Source organism: Bolinopsis microptera, chromosome 2 (genome assembly GCF_026151205.1).
Source record: "Bolinopsis microptera isolate Bmic1 chromosome 2, MBARI_Bmic_1.0, whole genome shotgun sequence".
Taxonomy (NCBI): Eukaryota; Metazoa; Ctenophora; class Tentaculata; order Lobata; family Bolinopsidae; genus Bolinopsis; species Bolinopsis microptera.
The window spans coordinates 14,442,070-14,464,565 of record NC_087073.1 but is presented as its reverse complement, the minus strand read 5'-3'; the positions used below and the strand labels follow the sequence as shown (position 1 = coordinate 14,464,565).

Here is a 22,496-nt window from a genome sequence, read left to right as displayed (position 1 = left end):
ATTTCACTAATAACTATTTTTACTCAATTAATTAAGTATTATATGATTAATATCGCATGACATTACTATACACCATAATTTGTTGACAAAGCACATATTTTAATTATAGCAGAGGGTTGACGGATGCTACTCGTCTAAATTTCTTCGAAGTAGCGCGCGCCGCTTTCTTCTCGAAATGGCCCGACGGCAAGTGCTACGAAGTAGCGCGCGCCGGGCCAGACCATTAACAATGGTCAAAGCAGAGGGCCTTATGGGAATTTTATGCTCGATACGCTGGCATGGGGACCTCAGATATATTTATATACATGTATTTTTGACCGTATAATCGATTAAAATTGATTTTGTGTTTTGGAATCGGAATGATTAAATTGAGTTTTTTTCAGTAAAATTGCAAAAAACTTATTTGTTTGCTCAAAATTAGGTCAAAAACCATGTTTTAGATTTTTTAAATAAGTTAATTTTATTGGAATACAAGCAAAATTTGCATAAAAATAATTTAAAACCAGCTGCATTATATTTTATTTTTCTCGGGTAACATTTTTAAAAAGTAGTAAACATTTGATATTTTTGGTGTGCAATTTATTTTTGATACTATAGTGAATATCTGATAATAATGATCAATCTAAATGAGTTGAATAAAATTATGGATAAAAATGAAAAATGTTTTAAAATGAAACTACAATTTTAGGTGCGCCGCGCATTTTTCACCAATATACACCACAGTATTAAAATCGAGCGCTGAAGCAAATACTGTCATATTTTCATTTTTAGAATACTTTAAGCCTGACAGATGTTATATTGATATTGTTGCATTACAGAACTCCTTTTGTTTTTATTTGATTATCGATTCGAGGTGTAATTTGATTATTAACCATGTTTTTCATGTATTCTCACTGATGCGGAGTCCTCATCCATACTAACTCCCATCGTTTTTATTGTATGCTTTATCCCTCAAAAGTCGACATGCAAGTTATTTTTATCTTCACCATATTTTATCGTGATTGGTTGATAATGAATTTGTTTTCATGGATCCATTAAGGTTACACTATGCCCACCAAACTGAGAATTGAAAGATCTGAACATTTCTTGCCGATAAGTTGGAGCCAATCCGGCCTAGCAAGTACTTGTGAGATAGTATAAGATTCTCATCGTGTATTACAGTCTCAGTGTATTACAGTCTCAGTAATCTCATCTGCATTGAGAACTGGGATTTGATGCTCTAGTAGTGACTTGAAGGAACTCCAAATTGGAAGTGATTGAAGGTTAAAGAAGGAGAGACCCTGCCAAAAGTTCTGAAATCTTGTACCTATACCCGTAAACATGCACACTTCGCATGTAGTACAATGTAAACCATTGTGAGACTGTATTATCTCAATTTTGAATCTTTTCAGATTCCCAATTAACTTTGTCAAGTTGAAATGTTTAAATTGATATGATATTTATTTTGATACATCATTTATTCTTATCTAATAATATTAATCTAATATCATCTTTGTTAACACATTCAATCTACATGAAAGTACATTAACCTTTGAATAATGTAACTTATTCAGAATATTTTGCAGATAAACAATGGAAACATGCTCTAATGTTATTCGAAGACCTTGGCCTTAATAGGCTAATTTACAGCAAGCTCCAACTCCCAACTGCATCTGTTAGTCTTCACAATGGGAGCAACATAATCTACAAGGGGAGTTTTATTAAGCAACTCAACCATGGCCATGGCAAGAAAAAGTTCAACTTCTACCAGTCGACATTTGATCTTATGCAGCAATGTGCCAAACAATCAAGGCTGTCTCAATCAAGTTTTCAATACAGTTTGATCACAAATGGCACTGTTGACAGTTATCTGCTGCCATATTGCAGATTTATTTCCATTTCTGAGAATGATGGAAAATATACATTTAGAGTGTTTCATCAGCATGTTGAACTGAGTGACATTCTACACAGTGATTCTGAAACATTCAATTATATTTTTCATCAAGCTAAAGCAGATTTCTATCGCTTTCTGAAATATTGCGTTAACATTGAAAACAGAATTACTTGGGTGTATTCAACATATGGCTTATTGTTTGCAGGCTTGCTAAAGCGCCTGAATTTGTCATGCAATGTGCTCAATTTTGAGAAGTTGTTGCGACTTTTAGATGTTCCAAACAGTCCTTTTGTGAGAGCCAACAGTGTGCCTATTATTGAAAATGCCAATTACTTTGCTCAAAAATTTTCCACAGCTGATGAAATTCATTATACCTTCGTGAAAACTATTGATGACCAAACATTCTGCAGACCACTACATACTTTCCAAGTCTCAGTTTCAGTTAATAACAAAAAACTTTCTGTTGAAGTATGTCATCAAGCAATACTCTCGATTTCAGAGCATGAAATATGTATCACATCCTCAGAGAAAGGACAAGTTGTTGTAGCAGCTGATTATGACCAAATGACAAGACTCAAACTATGCAAATCTAAACAAAAGTGGTTTCAGCTACATTTGGCAGACTCATCTGTTATAGACATAACCATATTGTCCGACAGCAGCAAAGATCTTGAATCATGTATAGCTTTAATTGACATGTATTTCAGAGGAAAAGTCAAATCCATAATGCTAATTGAGCCAGTATCAAACAACCATTTTGATTCATATGCTATGACATATAATGAACTGAACCAGTCCCAAACATCCACAAATATCTATAATGTTATCGAAAAAAGTGGGCTTCCCTTGAAGTTTGTTAGTGTCAAACAGTCTCGTCAGATTCTGAGAGATCTTGGGTTCCAAGTTGGTTGGTATGTTCTCTTTAAGCCCCCATATCTACCCCATATCTACCTACTTTGCATCGTTTTGAACTCTGAGACTAACGGGGACAAGAAGACTCATCCTATTAAAGTAGTTAACAAGGATGGTTATTTCATGGTTGATGAAACTTCTAAGAAAAAGAAAAGCACCCTTGGTCCAACAGAGCTGCCTTGCAAATATCGTTCCCTTGAAGCACTCTTAAACAGCATCAAAATCCGTGTCCGCAACAAGGACCTTGTCATTCGCCCAACTCAGATAGTCACTGAAGAAATGATCACAGACATACGCAAAACCAAAATGTTCTTCTCAGATGCAGACCATGATTTTCATAAACAATCAAACATCTTATCATTATTTTGCCTCAATTTAATTCCTAATTCATCTTGTACTAAATCTCTCTGCACATCATTTACTGGTCATTGGGTCAGTCCACAAGGACAGAAGAAAGCCATTCGAGCTTTTCTGTACAACAAGAAGTATATGGAGAAGGATTCGTTGACCATTGTTGCAAGAATTGCTGAAATATCCCGACCGGAATTTGTCCATGAAAATATCTTGAAGTGTTTTGGATATGCTGATGACGGATTAAACACCATATACTATGTTCATGAACAATTTGGACTTGAATTCTCCGACACATTTGTTCAAGATTACACTGTTGATCAGCTGTATGATTTTGGGAGACAGATTAAGAACGGTTTGCAGTTTCTTCACGATCGGGATATAGTCCACGGCTTTCCTGCTCTTCAAAACGTCTACATCAACGAGTCTCGGAAGCAAGTTAAACTGGGAAAGATAGGAATCCTATCAGCCATAATGCATGCTTCAGAAACCCACAGATCTGACGAGGGTTCCTCAAGTCACGGGAGTTCATTCTTAAAAGCGGCCAAGTGTCCGGAAGTGAACGAGTTGTTAAGTAGCTGGTTCTCACAGAAAAGGGTCAGGATGCTACACGAGTATCCCGAGGAGAAACTCCAGGAAACATGGGACAGGTTGGTTTATTTTCTTAATCTCGACAGTATTTTTAAACTACAGTTCGGGTTCCAGGCATGAGGCAAGTTGAATGTTTTATTTCAGCACGATGGTGTGGTGGTGTCAAATTTCATCGGTTTTAATTACTTGACGAGATAACAAAAAAAATTGATTTGTAGATCAGCTGCTACAGTTCCATTAACGTAATACCGACCGTCTTAATCATTTCGTTGATCGTCTTTCCATCCGAGCATCGACTAATTTTATATAGAATTACTCCACCTTTCATCACCACCCCACTTTATTTTGAAAATGTAAGCCTTCTAGAACAAACTGCCGATGAGCTCTCCTAATATTGAGAGTAAGTGGTACACTATTTCATTGATAATTTCGAATTCCGATCTGACCCAAATAGGGCATTGAGCAGCTATCGTCGAGCCAGTTACACAATATCGTATGATGAGAGTTATATAGCTGTATCTCAGTTGAGTTGAAGTGGAGACACCAGACTTGAGCTATCCTCATTGACATAGTACTAGTACGTTAATGAAAAAGATTTTGTTAAGATATATATTTGTTGTTTAACTAAGATGTGCAACACGTAAAATTTCGCAATATTATGATATAATATGATTTATAACCCTTGCGATCCTTTAGTCAAGGATGATACATACTAAGACCACAATTCACTTGTACAATGGCTATAAGATGGAGTTTCCCCGGAAAGCTACAAGATTTGAGTTACTCTGCGGACTTGCCAAAGATGTGCGAGTTTCACCTGATCTCTTCAAGTTTGGTACCCTGTTCTGCAATCAGAGTTACTGCCTTCCGTACTCAAAGAAAAATCCTGATGCTCACATCAAGGGGTCGTTTTACTACAGATTCCCAACATCACTGTTAAACATAGAAGACATTGTCCATCAGTGTCCCGAAGTTTTTAACTACATTTATCTTCAGTCAGTTGATGATTTAAAGACAAATGGTAGCCCACTAGAGAACTCGGGTGACATTGCCAGCGTTCTAGCGGTCAAATTGTCAGAACTGGGTATCAGCGATGTATCTGAGGTTATGGTAAATTATTTGCTACCTGTTTTAGGGTTTACATCAGTTTCTGTCGGTGAGATTATGGAGCTCGTTTCCAAGTCCCTGCTAAAGTGCAGTGAGAATCTCATGGCGGTGAAATGTAAATTAATTAAAAATGTCACTGAACAAAGCAGAAAGAGATGCATATTTGATTGTTCAACAGATGCAACTCAACATATTCGTGCTGAGATTACTAAATCATCTCTACTGTTGAGTGATTATGAAATCATACTGACAAATATTGACAAAGTTCAGTTTAACTTCAAGCATCACAGTGCTACAATTGTCACTGCCCCAAACTCTCGTCATGAACTGACGTTTAGCTCAAGGACGAGTGTAGAATCATTTCTCACCCTTCTAGACATGGCTTACAAGAAAACTTCTCCAGGTAACCATATTCTGGATCACAAACTTTCCGACGATTTTCACTCAGAATCGCTAATTTATCATGACCCCAAGTTTGTGATTGTGAACACTGCTGAGGACAGGAATAAGCACACACAATTCAATTATTCTTTGGTTGATAAATGTTCTTACGTCATGAAGATCGAGAATGCGGATGAGGCTGAACAAATTTTACGTTCTCCCGGAAACGAATCTAAATTTCTGGTGACGGATAATTTTCTTGTCAAAGAACCGGCAAAGATTTTAAACCAATACTACTTCTTCATGGTTATCGGAGACAGGTTTAGGTCTAGAAGGATAGAAGTAAAAGAGGGTGGACGTTTCAAGATCGACAATCAGCATGGGTATCTGTCTCTGATCAAACTCTTCAACCAGATTAACTTTATGGACAAAACGGATGCAGTGAAGAAGAAGATGGAGCTCAAAGACCCTGTGACATGTGAGGATTTAATGCAGATCGCAGAACATAAATCCGTCTACAGCACCAAGCGTGAGCCTACCCTCTCACCCATGAACGTGGCATTATCACCCATCCCCCGCTCCTACCATTACCTCTACATACGACACACGGGGGTGCTTCATTCTCCCAAAACAGTCAGGCCTGTGTCTGTGACACAGTTTGTAACTCATAACATGAACTATGGTAGTTCCATTCTAGTGCCGCTGATAGAACATATCAAGGGTCTCCACACAAGTGGGATAGCCCATCAGAATCTAGCTGAGTTTGTAGGAGTCTACAGACTGAATCAGATGCCCTGTATTGTTGAGGAATCCTTCTCTACCCTTCTTAATGTCCGGTTAAGCAAGTTTCAGCACTCTGTTGAGCAGTTATACTTCCTGGGAAAACAAATAGTAGCTGGTATTCTGTATCTGCACGAGAAGAGGATAGTTCACGGCTTCCCCGTCATGCACAATATCAGCATCTGTTCAAAGGGGATTGTGAAACTAAGGTTTGTTGGGATTCTCCCTGAGCTGATCAAGCGTAGAGATGTCTACAACCCTCTACTGTTACGAGAGTATCTGCCTCACCTTGCCTCATATGGTCACCCTGCTAGGTGGCTCCACCGCTCCATGATATTCTCTAACGCTCCCTGGAACATTGAGGTTGACAGGTGAGCTGAGTCTTGGTGCAATCGGCTACCTTCAACAGTCTCTCACCTCACAACTACCTTCCTTCTAGCCGACATACTTCGTTTAAATTCTAACGCGATATTTTGCATTTCGATCGGAGACGATAACCTTTTATTATAAAAGGGAGTCCTGAACTATCATAAATTCTAGTGAAGTCGAATGACTGCTTTTCAGTTAAGATTTCAACGAATGCTCGAACAAAAAGATAGCCGATTGCACTCGTTACATGTCTGTTATCATAGTTTTTAACTTTATAGTCAGGACTTCCTTGTTTGTAATCTTTTTATTGTGTGTTGTGTTAAAAGAAACATTAACACTATCCCAGGAGTGATAAATTTACCGAACTAAACTGTATAACACGTCATCAAAATAAACCGAATTTCTCAGTTTTTACACCACTTCACCCCAGGTACGTGTTTGGGTGTACTCTGTGGCAGCTGTACAACAAGGGAGCTGTACCTCTCCCCGACAAATCAGATCAGGATATCCTCGAGAAACTTGAGGTTTGATAATTATATAATTTGATAATTCAGTTTTGAGAGCAAGTTTTTTTGTGGTGTGCAGAGTTTTTAAGCGAGCTCAATTCTCTGTTTCGCAAGTCCATTCAGCACGTCATTTTAAAAGTAAAAATCGATTGTGTTAAAAAAATGTATTTTTAAAGATTGAACAACAGCAACTTAAACTATAATAAGATATTCACAGACACAATCACATTGCAACTGGTAAAACTTGTAAAGTGCAACCATCAAACATTCTTCCTGATCGGTTTCATAAACCTGCAGTAGGCGTAGTATTTCCCTAGATAGTATCTAGTTGAACAGGCTCCTTTGGTTGCTGGGTTACTTCTGTCCATAGCAAGGGAACCTTTTCTGGCCTTCTTAAACAATTCCTCACAGACCTGAGATACAAATATTATGTTTACATTTAATGAAAATTCATCGAGTATTTTTATTTATTAAAGTATTTAAATTTCATTGTGTTCGTTCACATTAAAGACATTTAAAAAAAACATTGTGTATTCAGTACCTCTTTCCAGTCTCCAGAACTGATACAGTAAGCATAGGAATTTCCAAACTCATTCATAGCTCGACATCTCTTTGATCCCAAGTCCTTGATGAATTTCTCGGTTTTGCCTTTGAAAGCAAGGTCCCATTCTTTACCGGATACAACATTGAACGCAGTAGCCGTGTTGAGCAAGCATTCATCTAAATCCTCCTTCTGAGCAGCGATACCCTGAGTCAGCGAACAGACATACACATAAACAAGTATACTTGTCAAGCAAATCATAATAGCTGCGGACAGTCGACCAAAATAAAACAATCTGTTATTACTGGACTCAGTTGAGCTATTATTGACCATGTAACGACGAGCTTTTGTAAAGGGGGCGTTATTGCGCAATGAATTTGAGTCTGATACTTAATAATTTAGTAATTATCTCCCTTAACAATCGTATTTTCAAGTCTTTAGGCGTAAATACTACGTGGCGAGATATTTAGAGGGTTCCTGCGATTTGAGTTCTTTGACAAATCATTCTCTTTTAAATGAGTTAGTTCTGAAGAGGCTATTCTGTTTCATAATTAAAGTCTGAAAGGTGCGACTGAATCAGACCGCCAAATAAAGATACCATTATATGATGCAGGTTGTATTGCCACACCAGCTATCGTACTAGGAGATTATTTACAATTTACATGGTGTTGTCAATAAAACTGCATCAATTAACATTTTACACAAATCGTAACTTGTTTCAAAGTTTATGGATTGGGCTGTTTAGATCAGCAAAGACCCTTAGGGCCGAGTTGCCTCAATAGTTGCGTGTGTGTCAATAAAAAACATGCCAGTGTCATACATCACAGTTAAACATCATTTATTAGTATTTAAAAGGAACAATCGATTAAAAGTCAAATATTATGACACACATTTTTAGCAACAGATATCTGTTCCCATTTCTTTTGGTGATTAACATAGAAAATCTGTGCCCTGTGCTATCTGACTCCACTCTGAAGTTTTAGGGACATAATTCTATTCCTAATTTAAAATCCAATAAAAATGATTGACCCACTACCAATCACAGGGCAAGGATTTCTCTTGGTTTACAGGTGGGGGCTACTTCAGACTGCCCAACACAGACACAGAGTTCCTCAATAAACTACAGAAGATTATTTGTGTCTGTGTTACGTGGGGCAACAAGGATAACTTGGTATGTCACTTCTAATCTTTTTAATTATGTACGTTTTCTGTTTTTTTAAGCGCTTATCGCTTTTTCTGTTGAAATTCGAGCGCTTGAAAACCTTGAAAATGTATGTTCAATCAATGTCATTTCCAGAAGTAAAAGTCAGCTTTTCCCAAAGCTCCCACGGTCTAATTCCACCTAATTCCCAATTAATACCACCTAATTAACATGCCTGCCAGGAGAAGTACGAGTTCAGGAAGATAGCGGCAGCTTACGAAGAGTTGGCAGACGTTGTCAACATTGAGGAACCGACCTCCTCAGATTTCATACTCAAGGTTAACTTCTGTTATTTTAAATGTTACCGTGTGTGTACCGGTACTACAAATAATAAAATAATCGTATATTTTATAATTTGTGCTATTTGGAGTTAAGGACCCGGTATATTTTACTACAATGTTCCCGTCAAATTCAGATTTCAGTCCCGTAGCACTGTAGCAGTGTGGTCATTTCTCTCGGGTAATGTACAGATAATAGGTCTTACCACCATATAACCACCAGTCAGATGATTGCGTTGTATTTTATTTATTCTGTTTTTACCGCAGGCTGGCAATGGAAAGCTTGATTTCGATGTAAACGTGACAGAACCGTCCAACTGTAAATACACCCTAGTTGAGGTAAGCGTATTTGATTTAATGAAGAGCAGTGTAGCTCCTATCAGGGCTCAATTTTAGATTTCGATCTTTGTGCAAGAAGACAGTAGTGAGTAGTAGTATAATATCTAATAACTTTTGAAATCTCACTCTTCACCCTCGCAAATCTACGCAGTGATAACAAATTGTCAAAATTATGATAGATCAGTTGTTAGTGTACTGGTTGTTACCGCACGTGTCCTGGGCAATTTTAAAGTTACATATTATTATATATTCTATACTAATTAATATATGTAATATTCCGCATATACTGTTAATTTTCATAATATTATGCATGTTTTTATGGTTTTTAATTTGCTTACGCTTCCTCAGTTGGGTCTCAAGGAAGAGAAATCAGTTTGGTTATGTTTACGTTTCCTTTGCTTATAGATCTAGTTGAACTTAGTAAGTTTCTATATGTTTCAAGTATTCGTGTGAAGAAACTATTTCTGAAAAGCGGTCTAGCGTAAATTATAGGGATACGCATCTGGTTTCACTCTAGAACACTGAACAACCTTCCGATTTCAGAACGATCTGTATATATTCTGAAAATCAAGAAAAGTCTAGAGGAAGTCCGAACATCAGATAAAGGATATGAACAGAGTCTGTCATTAAACCTAATTTTAATCCAATTTACTGAACACCCCCTAGATCTTAAAAGCCCCCGAACCCTACTCCACTTAACTCACATTACAGCTGTAATATAACCAGGAGAGATAATGACCCGTACGTGGTCAGGGGGCTAATCTTATCAATATTTCTCAACCTTCTAGAATATTTCCCACATCCGATATGTAAACAGTTTACGCCATGTGGCCTGTGAACGTGGTCTTCGGTTTCCTCGCATGTTCTACATATTATTCACTTGTATAATGTGTAATTAATACCATACAATAATTTTGATCCCTCATTTACTAATTCTTATTTATTCTCCAATCATGTGAACATGATTTTGTTTTCGCTGTCACTAATTGTGCTGCTCTCTTGATATAATATGTTGTTCTTTTTGGCTGCGTATTTTAATTGCGTTTGTTCATTTTAAGGTCACATATCCAAATTGAGACTTAGAACGGTTTTTTTTCATCGGTAATATTATTATTTTAATATTAGTATAAATTGACATTCTCCACTTTCCTAACATTTTTACGAAAACCTGTCAGTGTTTCAAGTACTTTTCTATGGACAATGAAAAGCAGTGGCCGGATGACATAATTTTGGAATTATGGCATAAATCTTTACTAGCACAATGAAATCACTGTAGGTCAAATACCAGTTCCGAGATTGGGCTGGTGACTCTAGTGAAAGTGCTGGTGACGATGAGAAAGACCATAAACCAGGGATTCCTTCGGGAGCATGTAAGATTATATCCAAAGTTTGTTCGCCAATGGGGTGTGTCTGGGTGTCAAAGATCTTCAAGGTGGGTGCTACTTGTGATGAACTCTAGAAGGATGGGGTGGTAATACTCGGTCTGGCCGTCTGGAAGCCCATAGAATTCCAGTTCAGAAACCGAGTAAGGAGGTGCGGCTACTGATGAGAAGCCTCCTTAAAGTTTTTTTGGGTTAGAAACGACATCTGGGTCCCTACCCTCGCACAAGATTATTCTCAATTTTCTTGTTGTGTTCCACAACAATTACAGAAACGAAATTTTGACATGAATCGTGACGTCATCTATGTCTACATATATGTGATTGTTTTTAACTATTTAATTTGATCTGCCTACTGATTTCTTAGAAATACATAACTTTTTATTGGAAATGGGCCATTTCCAATACAACATTCAGATTAAAATAAATTTAATTCGGATCACTTCTTTTGTCAAGCTGAATCACTTTCGACCGTCTTTTTATTCCAACATTTAGCTCGAGACTTTTCATGGCAATTATTGTTGACCGATAATATCTACAATCTAAATATTGATAAATTCAGCATCATCCTGTAAACTTCCATTTCTCAGAAATGGACCTTACCTGATTTCTATTAATTTTTGTGATTTTTATAAACGTTCGAGTTTGCCCTTTACGCCATTGCTGGCTCGCATCCAAATAGCTATTGTTATATTATAGTTACTTAACACGTACCCCTTTTTTTGTACATTGGTCATTGTATAATTTGGAGGAAATTGTATGATATTTGAATTATTTCCAAAATTGTCCACATTAATATTATTCTCTGGCTTTAACCATGATATTCGAAATTATGATCGTAAAACTTAGACTGCTATGTCTCATTTTATGGAAAGAAGTTTAAAGAACGTAATTTATTTTCTATCGAGGAAACGTTTAGTCAAACATTAAATCCTTCGACCTACGAAGGTTGCATTATTATATTGGTTAGAATGCTCATGACTAAAGTTCGGTTTTGTACCCCGATTTAACTGATTAATCCGCCAGTTTATGACCCGAATCTTCCACCCTTGAAGATGACTGAAGAGACAGAACCATTATTGGCAAGCCGCCAACCAGACGCTCGCACCAGTTGGAGGATTTACAGTGTGATGATACTGTTTGGTCTGGCATCTCTCCTTCCCTGGAACCTCATGATCACCGCTAACGGTTTTCACGTGGCTAAGTTTTCTGAAACCAACTCCGAAACCATCATAAACAACTTCCCAAGCTACATTGAGATCGTAGGAATAGGTTCCAACTTCATTGCAGCCCTGCTGGGTGTAGTCGTCCTCAAGATACACAACCTGGTGACAGTGGTGACTCTCTGTAACACCTCAGCCCTGCTCGTCTTCCTGGTCATCACGGTCACAGCTTACCTCAACACCGCTAACTGGGCCTTCTCCTTCTTCATCATGACCATGATGCTGTTCGGTGTTGTCATGTTCACCTCTGCTATCTTCATGTCTGGGATGATGGGTCTGTCATCTATCCTCACTACCAATGCAGTCCAGGGATTTTATCTAGGTCAGGGGTTAGCGGGTCTCTTTTCTGCCCTCCTCTGTATTGTTACTCTTGCTTTTCCTAACTCTGATCCGGTATCTGCTGGCTTTTATTACTTCTTGATAGCTTCCTTTACACTGCTCATCTCCCTTGTAGTATTTGTTGTCTTCGGCAGGACTGAGTTTGTTCAGATCGCTACATCAAAAAAGAGTTCAAATAATGCTGAAATTATCGGAGCAGAAAGAAAAGAACTGCTTTCACCAAGAGATGCTCAAGTGCCTGATGAAGCAACAACCCAGAAGAATACAGCGATGTCAGTGTTTAAAGTGATTTGGAGGTTTTGTCTGACAACAGTGCTCACTTCAACCATCACATCAGTTTGTTTCCCAGCAGCCTTGTCCATGTTGAGGTCCTCTGCTAGGCCCATTGATCATGGCGCGGAGGAGAGCTGGACTGGTTACTTCCTGCCTGTCACAGTATTCCTTGTGTTCAGTGTTGGAGATGTGCTAGGTAGGATCACCTCCAGCTGCTACTCTCTCCCTACCCCCACCTATCTCCTACCTGTATCCTACATTAGACTCCTACTCGTACCTTGTATCTACATGACTAACCTTCACCCTAGGAACGTGTCAGTGTGGTTTCATAATGACGCCTGGGCAGCTCTCTTCAATTTCCTCCTCTCCTGGACCAACGGACACTTCATTTCTCTGGCGGCGCTGTACGGCCCGCAGATGATGCAGACTAAAAGGGGCAAATCCTTTGCTGGGACTTTGTTATCTTTTAGTTATGCGCTGGGACTTCTGTCTGGAGCTGTGCTGGTGTTCCCTCTTATGAAGATTATTTATAGGCCTCTCCCTCAAGACAGCCAATAGAGAGAGCTCCTAAAATGTATTTTGAGAGTTATTACTAAGAGATTGAGTCGTTATTTTTGACATTTTACCTCCGCTGGAGAATAAAATAGATATTCTACCAGATTTTCGTCACGGTTTGCATGGGAAGGCGAATTATAGTTACTAATCCGAGAATTGTTGGGTTATAAACTTAAATAAAAAGTTTATAACCCAACAATTGTCCATTTTGATCAATCATCCATTAACTTCTAAAAGGATTAAGATTCCGCCCCATTATTTATATTACCAGATTTAACATTAAACTGTGATTTGCAATGTTTACTGTTTATACGGCCAGGCCTTTTTAAATGTCATTTATAATTAAATGCTATTATTCGGAACAACAAACCATAATTTAGAATTGTTAATTTATTTGGTTATTTTCTTTTGACTAACTAATAAAAATATGCACATTTGTCTTATTTTGTTGTAGTTTTAGTAATAGATAAGACACTAAGCTCACTCACTACTCGGTACTTTTTACTAAATGATGCTTTTTGTAATGTTTTTGAAATGTTTTGTATGCTCGAACGAAATACGTTGTATTATTTCCAGTCAGCGTCGACGACAGGTCCTATTTACAGATTTACGATGTGCAAATTACAGTTATTACTCCCAATGCTACCTGTAGTAATCTAAGTAGGATTACTACAGGTAGCCAGGTACCTGTAGGAGCCAGCTCCCAGCCACTATCTAGCTGTATGTTTAACTTATAAATTAGTTATTAAGTAATAAATACACTATCTAGCTAGCTGTATGTTTAACTTATAAATTAGTTATTAAATAATAAATATACTGACTCGCCGGTCTACAGTAGCCTCAACTTATGTACACTGATTAGTAATCACAAATAAAGTGAGTGACAAATCTTACGCATCAGCTGAACACTGGAGTATAATACAGAGTCACAGACACTAGATTGGATCTACAGTGTAGATTCTACATCTGGTGGCTCTTTATAATACCGATCATTCATATTAATTATTAATTCGTTTAATCAGACCCTGTAACAATACACACCACACTACAAACAACACACAGCATAATTACACACTGTGTGACACTAACTGCCCCCAGGAGGACGACAACAAGAGGGTAGTGTTATTAAGCAGTAAGAAGAGTAACCTACCCCGCATTCCCTCTAACATGGGGGGCCAGCTTAACCAAGTTAAAGACATGCTCCTAGAGAAGGACAAACTGCTCCAACTCTCTGATCTCCAGCGTGAGTGTGACTTTTTCATTAACTAAGTTATTGTTTAAGTTTATTAACTTAAACTGCATAGCTGGGATGTAATTACATTAAAATTAGTATCGGGTTAGAGGTTGTTCACACATATTACGTAATCACTGAGGGGGTTCCTTAATGACTACGCTAGTGTAATTTTAACACAATAGCTATGGGTAAAACTGATTACTGTACGGAGGGGTTAACAAAATTGGCAAAATGCGATCACGTAATATTATGTGAACGACCCCTTATGTAGCCGCGAAATCAAGCCACGTTTTCCAGACTATTAGAAGACTCTTATAGTCTGAACGAAATACCGTTTATCAGGATAAACGGTATGTCGTAACCTTGAGCGTACAAGCAGGGGACTTGTGTGTACAAGCAGGGGACTTGTGTGTACAAGCAGGGGACTTGTGTGTACAAGCAGGGGACTTGTGTGTACAAGCAGGGGACTTGTGTGTACAAGCAGGGGACTTGTGTGTACAAGCAGGGGACTTGTGTGTACAAGCAGGGGACTTGTGTGTACAAGCAGGGGACTTGTGTGTACAAGCAGGGGACTTGTGTGTACAAGCAGGGGACTTGTGTGTACAAGCAGGGGACTTGTGTGTACAAGCAGGGGACTTGTGTGTACAAGCAGGGGACTTGTGTGTACAAGCAGGGGACTTGACCTTATTAGTTATTACTGGCCACACATTTACCAATCTCTAATGGCAATGTTACCCAAGAGGTATCCGTAAAATAATAGTATGGTGTCTCCAACACACGCGCTGTAATCAAATTGGACTGGAGTGATATCTTTCTTTACAGTTGTGTAATCTGATGTAGAGTAGCTCTTGCCAGTCCACGCCTACCTTGTAGATTGTTTAAAGTCCATTCCATACCTTATAGTTTGGAACCCACCCAAATGTAATATAAGCGAATATCCAAAAACTGCCAAAAAGTTTGCAGGTACAGGCACTGATAGCACGAAGTGAATTTTATAAGTGTAGTCGAGAGAGACATCGGAAAATTCCAATGATATAACTTGCGCAGAGAATTTTAAGCACCTTTAGTAAAGGCTGGGCCTACATAGTGTACATACCTACCGCTAGATGTAAGTTGCTGTTCAACTGTCTTCATTTAATTTACCATAAGTTATGTCAAACAGTAAAGTTATCTAGATCGTAAAGAACAACATTGTACGTGTGAATTCCATACCAAGCGAGGAATGTTATTCTATTTAGTCTCAGATAGTGCTTGTGGAACTCATTGTATTAAATCTTTAATAGAATGAATTTACTTTTCAACTTTGTTTACATAACATGTTCGGTATCATTTACATTCATATTCTATAAATGTAGCTGGTTTATTTTCCGAGGGTGTACTATGATAACGTGCTCTGCATGTAGAATCTGGAATTTGTTACGATAAAATGCACCCAGACACATTTATGGAATGTTAAAAATACTCTTCAGTCATCCTCATCGTTCTTCTCTTTCCTGCGAAAATCACTGTGAAAATTAATTTGGATCCCTGCGAACCGTGCGAATAAGGCAGATCTGTAGATATATTTCCAATCTTATGTCAATTCGTTTAGAATTAAATTCTCTTTCCCTGGTATGTAAACTGATAAGGTTTCCGTTTTATGACTTTGCGTGAATAAACCGGTGAAGAATTTACCGGGCGTTATTCTTAAGTTGGGGTCCATTGGCACAGAAATGTTATTACTTTAAAAGTTTAACACGTGTCTAATACGTGTCTAACTGTGTTTGTTATTAATATTCAACTGCTGTAACTCAAAGATGGGTAATAACATGTCTTGTACTTACTGTACCAAATAATTATACTGTATAGGATTTCTCACGACGAGAGGTTAAGAAACTAACAATTTACTAACAACTAACTTACAATTTACCAACATTTAAGTTGCAATTAATGGGTCCATGTAATTGCGGTCATCGCCCATCAAATTTTACAGATGGTGTGCATCATTAATCAATTTTTATTACTTCATTGCTGTAATCTGTGAAATTTTAATAGTATTTTATAAAAAACCAACCTTAACCGGGCCACATTCCAGGACCGGACGAAGGGAACTTCATGGTACCACCTCCAGGTACTCCTAAAATAGAAGCTCTGTGCTCCAGATTCTCTCTCAACAAGAACGTGTGGGTCAAATCTTACTCCAAATGTAAAGACGTTCCTGAACAGGATTTTATAGAGGAGGTGAAACATCTGCTGAAGTTCGAACACCCGTGAGTATTGTCATGTGATCTTGCACGACAACAATTCTGTGTTTGCGTTTAAACATTCGTATTTCACCTTGTTTTGTATATTATGACTTATGTCTTTATGTGTAAACGTAATAATATGACATTTTTAAAAGTGTGGGCGAAGCAGGATATTATTACGTCCTGGCAGGTCTCGTACAGCTTCTCGGGAACTATAACTTCTGATAGCACAAAATCACATACGCGTTCGGTGATCTGTCTAATAGAGGGAATAGAAAGTTGTATAGTAATCCTGATAAGTGGGTATTCGTACGTGTTAAGTTAGTATTGCTGATATGCCAGGTAAAAGTAGCTGCTGAGCAGATCATTAGATTAGAGTCATTTTAAAAACTCCAAATTCAGAATAATTAGCCCGATCTCGGCCACTTTTACGTGATTGGAGATGAACTGCATAGTGCATTATATTTGAGCAATCTGCATGATAAAGGTATATAATTGTAGCAGTAAGAAGGTGGGTCAGTAAGAACAGTACTCTGTGTACGTGATGGCTGATGCCTCAATTAGAGATGTTAATTATTAGTTTAATTATGAGAACAGCTGGGGTCCTTCTGGGGCCCTCAGGTGCGTTACTGCTAACTAATGAAACTCCCGATAATAATAAACCATAGTCACTGTGATGTTATATAGTGCGACTAAACCTGTTAGAAAAGTAGAATTCCTGTACATTATTGATGAGAGTTAATTAACTTTCCCATCATTTGTTACACCTAATTTCCAGCTGCCTGTGGGTGGGGCGGAACGTGACGTCATTATAACGTTATTATACAACTGAAGTTAACAATGGGCAGGTAAACCTAGTCACTTTCAGAGCTGTTCTTTGAGACAGCAGCTCAGCTTGTAATTATAGCTAGAACCTTTGGAATTTGGATCATTTCACACAAAAAGGGGGGTTAAAATTAGGGATGGGCAAATTTTCACGCGTTTTATCACATGTCCTTATGTCTCCTAACACCACTAAATATTGTTAATTTAAAGTTCTAACACTTTACCTCTTGACAGGAACATAGTACCTCTGAAGGGATGTGTGTTACTTGAGGATATTCTACTGTTGATAACTCCTTGCTACAGATACAAATCTCTCAGTAACTTCTTGGATAACAACAGTCACAATATCACGGTATGTTAAATCGTATTAATTGGTTAAATTCACAGCTCTTTTACTTGTAATTCCTGCATAATTACACATTAATTGTGATCGTATTATTGTACGTGTTGCTGATTCTAGATTGAGAGTCCGAGGCATGGAAACTTCCCAAAATAGGGTCAGCAAACCGCAATCATGCTATAAATATGAGATCATCACAGAGCTTTCAAAATAACTGACAACTCTACCGTTGATGGTACTCGCTATATTTAACCGCAACAGAGTCTTCAGAAGCTTAATTATAGCATGTACGTATTATTGCCAATGTTATGAGTACAGAAGAAATTGACTTAATGAAGTACGAGGAGTACTAATCCTCTTCTCGTCCTAAAATGGCGTTTCTCTCATTATATAATGTATGTTTAGACCATGCTTTGTACAATTTATGGCAGCTAGTCATGTCGTGTGTGTCTGCTTTAAAGTAATTGTAAATGATTTATTTTGTTCCGTCACAAAGATGCAAATTTAAAAAGTCTATTTAGTTGGTCTGTAACAAACGTGAGTCAATGAACATGCGCCGCGTGAAATATCCTAAATATCCTAAATGAGCTGCATAAGCCAATAAATATACCATTATTTAACTAAATAATAATATGTAAATGATATGTTGTATAACAGTAAGGTATACAGGGCAAGACCCTGTATGCCATTATAGCACTGACTTAAAAATGCAGACTGTTGAAACACTAACATATTCTACATGAAGCCAATTACTGTTCTACTCATACTCTTACAGCTACCCTCACACATTGGAATGTACAACTACATAACTACATAACTACATAACTACATAACTACATAACTACATAACTACATAACTACATAACTACATAACTACATAACTACATAACTACATAACATCTTAGAGGGCCTGAACTTGCACATGTAATGATTGATGTATTATCATTACATAACGAAGGCTACTTACAAACTGCCAACTTAACTCGCTTAATTCCAGCTAAATTCCCGCTAAATTACAGGAGAAACAACGTGAGAGTTACGCGGTACAGATCTGTGCGGGAATGAAGTACCTGTCACTGAACAAGTGTGTGCATAGGAACCTACGACTGGAGCACGTGTACATGACCAACTATAACGACGTGGTGATCACTAACTTTGGGCTGGCACGTGTCACTGAAGCGCTGTATTACCAGCAGAGGAGGATCATGGCTAGTGATACCTTTGTTATCTACCCTCCTGAGGTAAGAGATAGTGAGGATGTGGCAGGGTCACGTGGGTCGGTCACGTGGGTCGGTCACATTTCAGTTACTGCTGGTACTTTTCTGGATTCCCTACCTGGCGTAAATTTAAGGTTATCTAAATGCGCATAATTTGGAGAATGAATTTTAATTTAAAGTAGGGCTAATCTATTATAACCACGAGACATCTCCCTCCCGATCTGCTCGCTCAGCTTCTTGTGAAGACTAATGATTCACACAAATCTCTTGAAACATTGTAGTTATAAGTTGAGATATTATTTACCTTGATAAAAGAGAACACGGCTCTATGAGCTTAACATGAGTGTAATGAGACAATAATATATAATTTATCTACTGTTGTAACTGTTTTCAGTGCCGCTGTTCTGTGAGATATAATATATTGTGTTAAAGTGCTTAAGTAGTCTAGGTGGGCACTTAAACGTAGACTATACGTCACGCTGTTACACTGGTACACTTTGAGTACATTATCTGGTCCTGTGACTTGTAATTTATATGTTACAAGATTAGGCAAGCTGTTAGACGCTTTGGCTAAGCGATTAGATACTTTAAAATACGCTGTCTTTATAAAGACTTGATGATAATTATTGCACATTTAAGGCATCGTCCCGCGACGTTTTATATCATTAATTATAAACTATTTATAATGCATAATATTTCAAGTATTTCTCAGGACGTTCAGCTGAATATTCCCACTATTTCCCTCCAGTATTTGGCACTGATAATAACCACTGATTGTTTGTCAGGTAATTGCTGTATTGAGTGGGGGAGGCAAAGTAAAGTTCAACTCAGCGTGTGACGTGTGGAGTTACGGTGTGTTACTCTGGGAACTGTACAGCGGTAACATCGCCTACCACAATGTAGTGTCTGATCTCCATGGCAACTCAGACATCAACCTACTCGACCAGTACTTCAGGTATTTAATTGATTAATTACAGACTAATTCACACTAATTACATGTTCTTAGACTATTATATAATACACTTATTTATATTGAATTATTCTTTATCGGCAATTGTTTATTGAATAACACAATTTATGCATAATTAGATGTTAATGATTATTATTACATGATGTAAAAGTTAGTGTTAGCATGACTTTTCTCAGGGAAGGGAACTGTCTTGAGCCGGATCCCTCATGGCCTGCCAACATACTGGCTGTTATTGAGAAATGCCTCACCGATGAACAAAGACGAATCAATTTCTTCGGAATAGAGGACGTTCTTACAGGATCATGAACTTAATAACTGCAATTCAGTTACCAATTTGAGTGTGGCAATTTTGACTTAAAAATATTTGTGTGTTGCAATTGACGAATAATCAGGATGATGATCAGTAGATTATTACATGTCCCACCTCGGTAACCGTCATCTTGACAAAGATTAAATACCTCTCCGCTCTGGTAAATGACTCCGGTAAATGAGTCTGCACTTGTGTGGTTATCAGTCTGGCACTGCACTGAGTTGTTTTGTAGCTATCTCGCTCTGGGCAAGTTCTCTGGAATTAGAAATAATGATTGCGAAATGTTAAAGGACAGAACTGTGTTCTCAGCTGTATAAATGACCATGTTGCTGTTTCACTGTTTGGGAGAGCTGTAGTTATTCTGTGGAACACTGCCAGGTAATGGTTACATAATGTTTAGATTGTAGAATGTGGAGAGTGAGATCTTGATGAATTTTACCTTTTATTTTCTATATAAAGCAGTGCTCTTTATAATTTTAATGCATTTTTAAAATCTTTTTTACTAGCCATTTGAAAACGTTTGAAATTCAGAAGGAAGGAGCCTTATATTGTGATGGAGTGTTTATAGTCTCACTCTAAGGTGTGTTTAATAACACCAATAGTTCAGTAGGTAAAGTGAGATGTTATATAACAGGTCCTGCTCCATTTCAATGTTTCCGAGAAACCTGAACCAATTACGACGAATCTGCAGAGTGTGACTTATTCTCATGTGTGCTGTTATCGACGTTTTAATTTCTTAATATAATCTGAAATGTGTGTTTAACTTATTTACATGGCCTCATAGGATTTTACGGTTTACTGTAAGCAATTATTATTTGACGGGATAAGAGTAAAGTCGTCATGAGACAAAATTTCCAATCGCAATATTCTCTGCTCAGAACTACTGACGTTTTCCATAAATAAATTAAGGTCTAGAGTAGATTTAGGTCGAGTAAATTTAGGTCGAAATGCGTTGCTTTGTTAGGTCAAGTATGTGATTCGCTCCTGTATTCACCTCGGGTAGGAAGTAAAACACTTGCTAAACATTCTATAAAATACTCAATACTCAACATATTCATTTCAACTTCGAAGCTGGCCCAAAGTAAATGTCACATAATGTGTTCGTGAAAATATCAGCCTGATAAAAATAGCTGAATGTTAAACAATTTATAACTGCAGCTCCATCCTTGCCAACATAAACACTAAAAATACTCTCCAATCATGTTAGAATAAGGTTAAATATTACTGGTAGTAGCTCGATAGTAGGCAAATGGGGGGGGGGGGGGGGGGGGGGGGGGGGGGGGGGGCGTGCCACAAAAACCTAGACTACATCCTCTGACTTGTCGATCATAAGGTCTACATCTAAATTGTTATGGAAGACGCCAGAGCTTTATTGCCGAAGTGTAATGCGCGCACGTATACATATATCGTCCATAAATAATTTAATAAACAAATTACATTGATTGCGTTTTGATTAAATAATTAATAATAAAAAGTCTGCAATAACATTATATCGGTATATGGATCTCTCCTGTCAGTCGACACAAGCTATGTACATACTTAGTAATCCAACTTAAATAACTAGTACAATTTATTTTAGTGAAGCAGCTTATCAGAGCTCTAACATTAAAATAAGCAGGCAAAATTGTAAATGTTGATATAATAATAATAGAGTACCAGCATCTAAACTATGATGTGTTGCAATTGTACCTCATTTACTTGCGCAACCACTGACCTAATCTGCTGAGCGTGTAAAGGAGTGGATGCTTGAATCTTGTTCCTCGTCTCCCATTAACACGGCTCTGTTTTATTACCCAGGCTACTTGACAGGGCCGGTAGTCGGTACCACACCACTGGTTTCCAGACAGTTTTCCGCCCGGTCTAGCGCCGTCTGGTCAACAAACACGTTTCTTATAACATTTAACTTATCCAAACATTTTGGAGTGAACTTCTCGAATGCAGCATGTAAAGCACCTGTAATGACCGTGTCGTAGAGTATTGGATTAATCACAGAGTTTAAGGGGAGCACTATGATTGAGAAGATCGGATACCAGGGCGTGGCATCAACAACACTAAACAGATGAAGCCAACTGGTTACTATGAATGGCATCCAACACAAGAAGTCGCTAATGATTATGGCATGGACAACTCTCTGAAGCCTGTCGTCAGCTTGTTTTATACTAGCGTTTAGACCTTGTTTTGTTAATGCACTGATAGACTTTTTTGACGAAGCTGCAATGATTCCATAAGAAGCAGTTATCACTGCAATACAACACAAGTTTGTGCTCAAAATGATGAGTGAGAAGTTTCTTTGAGGATCATCCATTTTGACGAAATATTTGAATACGCAAACAGGATCGTTACCGTAGAAAGTAAGAGTCTCATGAGTGATCCCACC

General features: G+C 37.9%; 3 protein-coding genes across 4 annotated transcripts in view; all 3 read left to right on the top strand.

Annotated features, from left to right (window-relative positions):
- The window catches only part of LOC134826226 (FYVE, RhoGEF and PH domain-containing protein 4-like), a 434,713-nt gene that overhangs the window by 315,794 nt on the left and 96,423 nt on the right, over positions 1-22,496 (top strand). The gene's annotated exons all lie outside the window — the stretch shown is intronic.
- On the top strand, positions 1,552-20,871 carry LOC134811847 (uncharacterized). Of its 2 annotated transcripts, none has more exons than XM_063818940.1 (11): positions 1,552-3,786; positions 6,795-6,888; positions 8,457-8,582; positions 8,795-8,890; positions 9,158-9,229; positions 14,097-14,241; positions 16,307-16,481; positions 17,517-17,634; positions 18,642-18,863; positions 19,625-19,794; positions 19,986-20,871. In XM_063818940.1, exons 1-11 carry the CDS (start codon positions 1,589-1,591, stop codon positions 20,113-20,115), a joined length of 3,546 nt encoding a protein of 1,181 aa, XP_063675010.1. In that variant the 5' UTR covers positions 1,552-1,588; the 3' UTR covers positions 20,116-20,871. The 2 variants fall into 2 exon arrangements, with proteins under 2 accessions (XP_063675010.1, XP_063675009.1); XM_063818939.1 differs by lacking the exon at positions 1,552-3,786 and adding an exon at positions 4,377-6,366.
- On the top strand, positions 11,639-13,546 carry LOC134811848 (equilibrative nucleoside transporter 1-like). The gene has a single exon (XM_063818941.1). It carries the CDS (start codon positions 11,664-11,666, stop codon positions 12,999-13,001), a length of 1,338 nt encoding a protein of 445 aa, XP_063675011.1. The 5' UTR covers positions 11,639-11,663; the 3' UTR covers positions 13,002-13,546.

Excerpts from the sequence above, each read along its gene's own strand:
- LOC134811847 (XM_063818940.1), top strand. The coding sequence starts at position 1,589 with ATGTTATTCGAAGACCTTGGCCTTAATAGGCTAATTTACAGCAAGCTC. Across the intron at positions 18,864-19,624 it reads TTGTTATCTACCCTCCTGAG|GTAATTGCTGTATTGAGTGG; the intron begins GTAAGAGATAGT and ends ATTGTTTGTCAG. Across the intron at positions 19,795-19,985 it reads CTACTCGACCAGTACTTCAG|GGAAGGGAACTGTCTTGAGC; the intron begins GTATTTAATTGA and ends GACTTTTCTCAG.
- LOC134811848 (XM_063818941.1), top strand. The coding sequence starts at position 11,664 with ATGACTGAAGAGACAGAACCATTATTGGCAAGCCGCCAACCAGACGCT.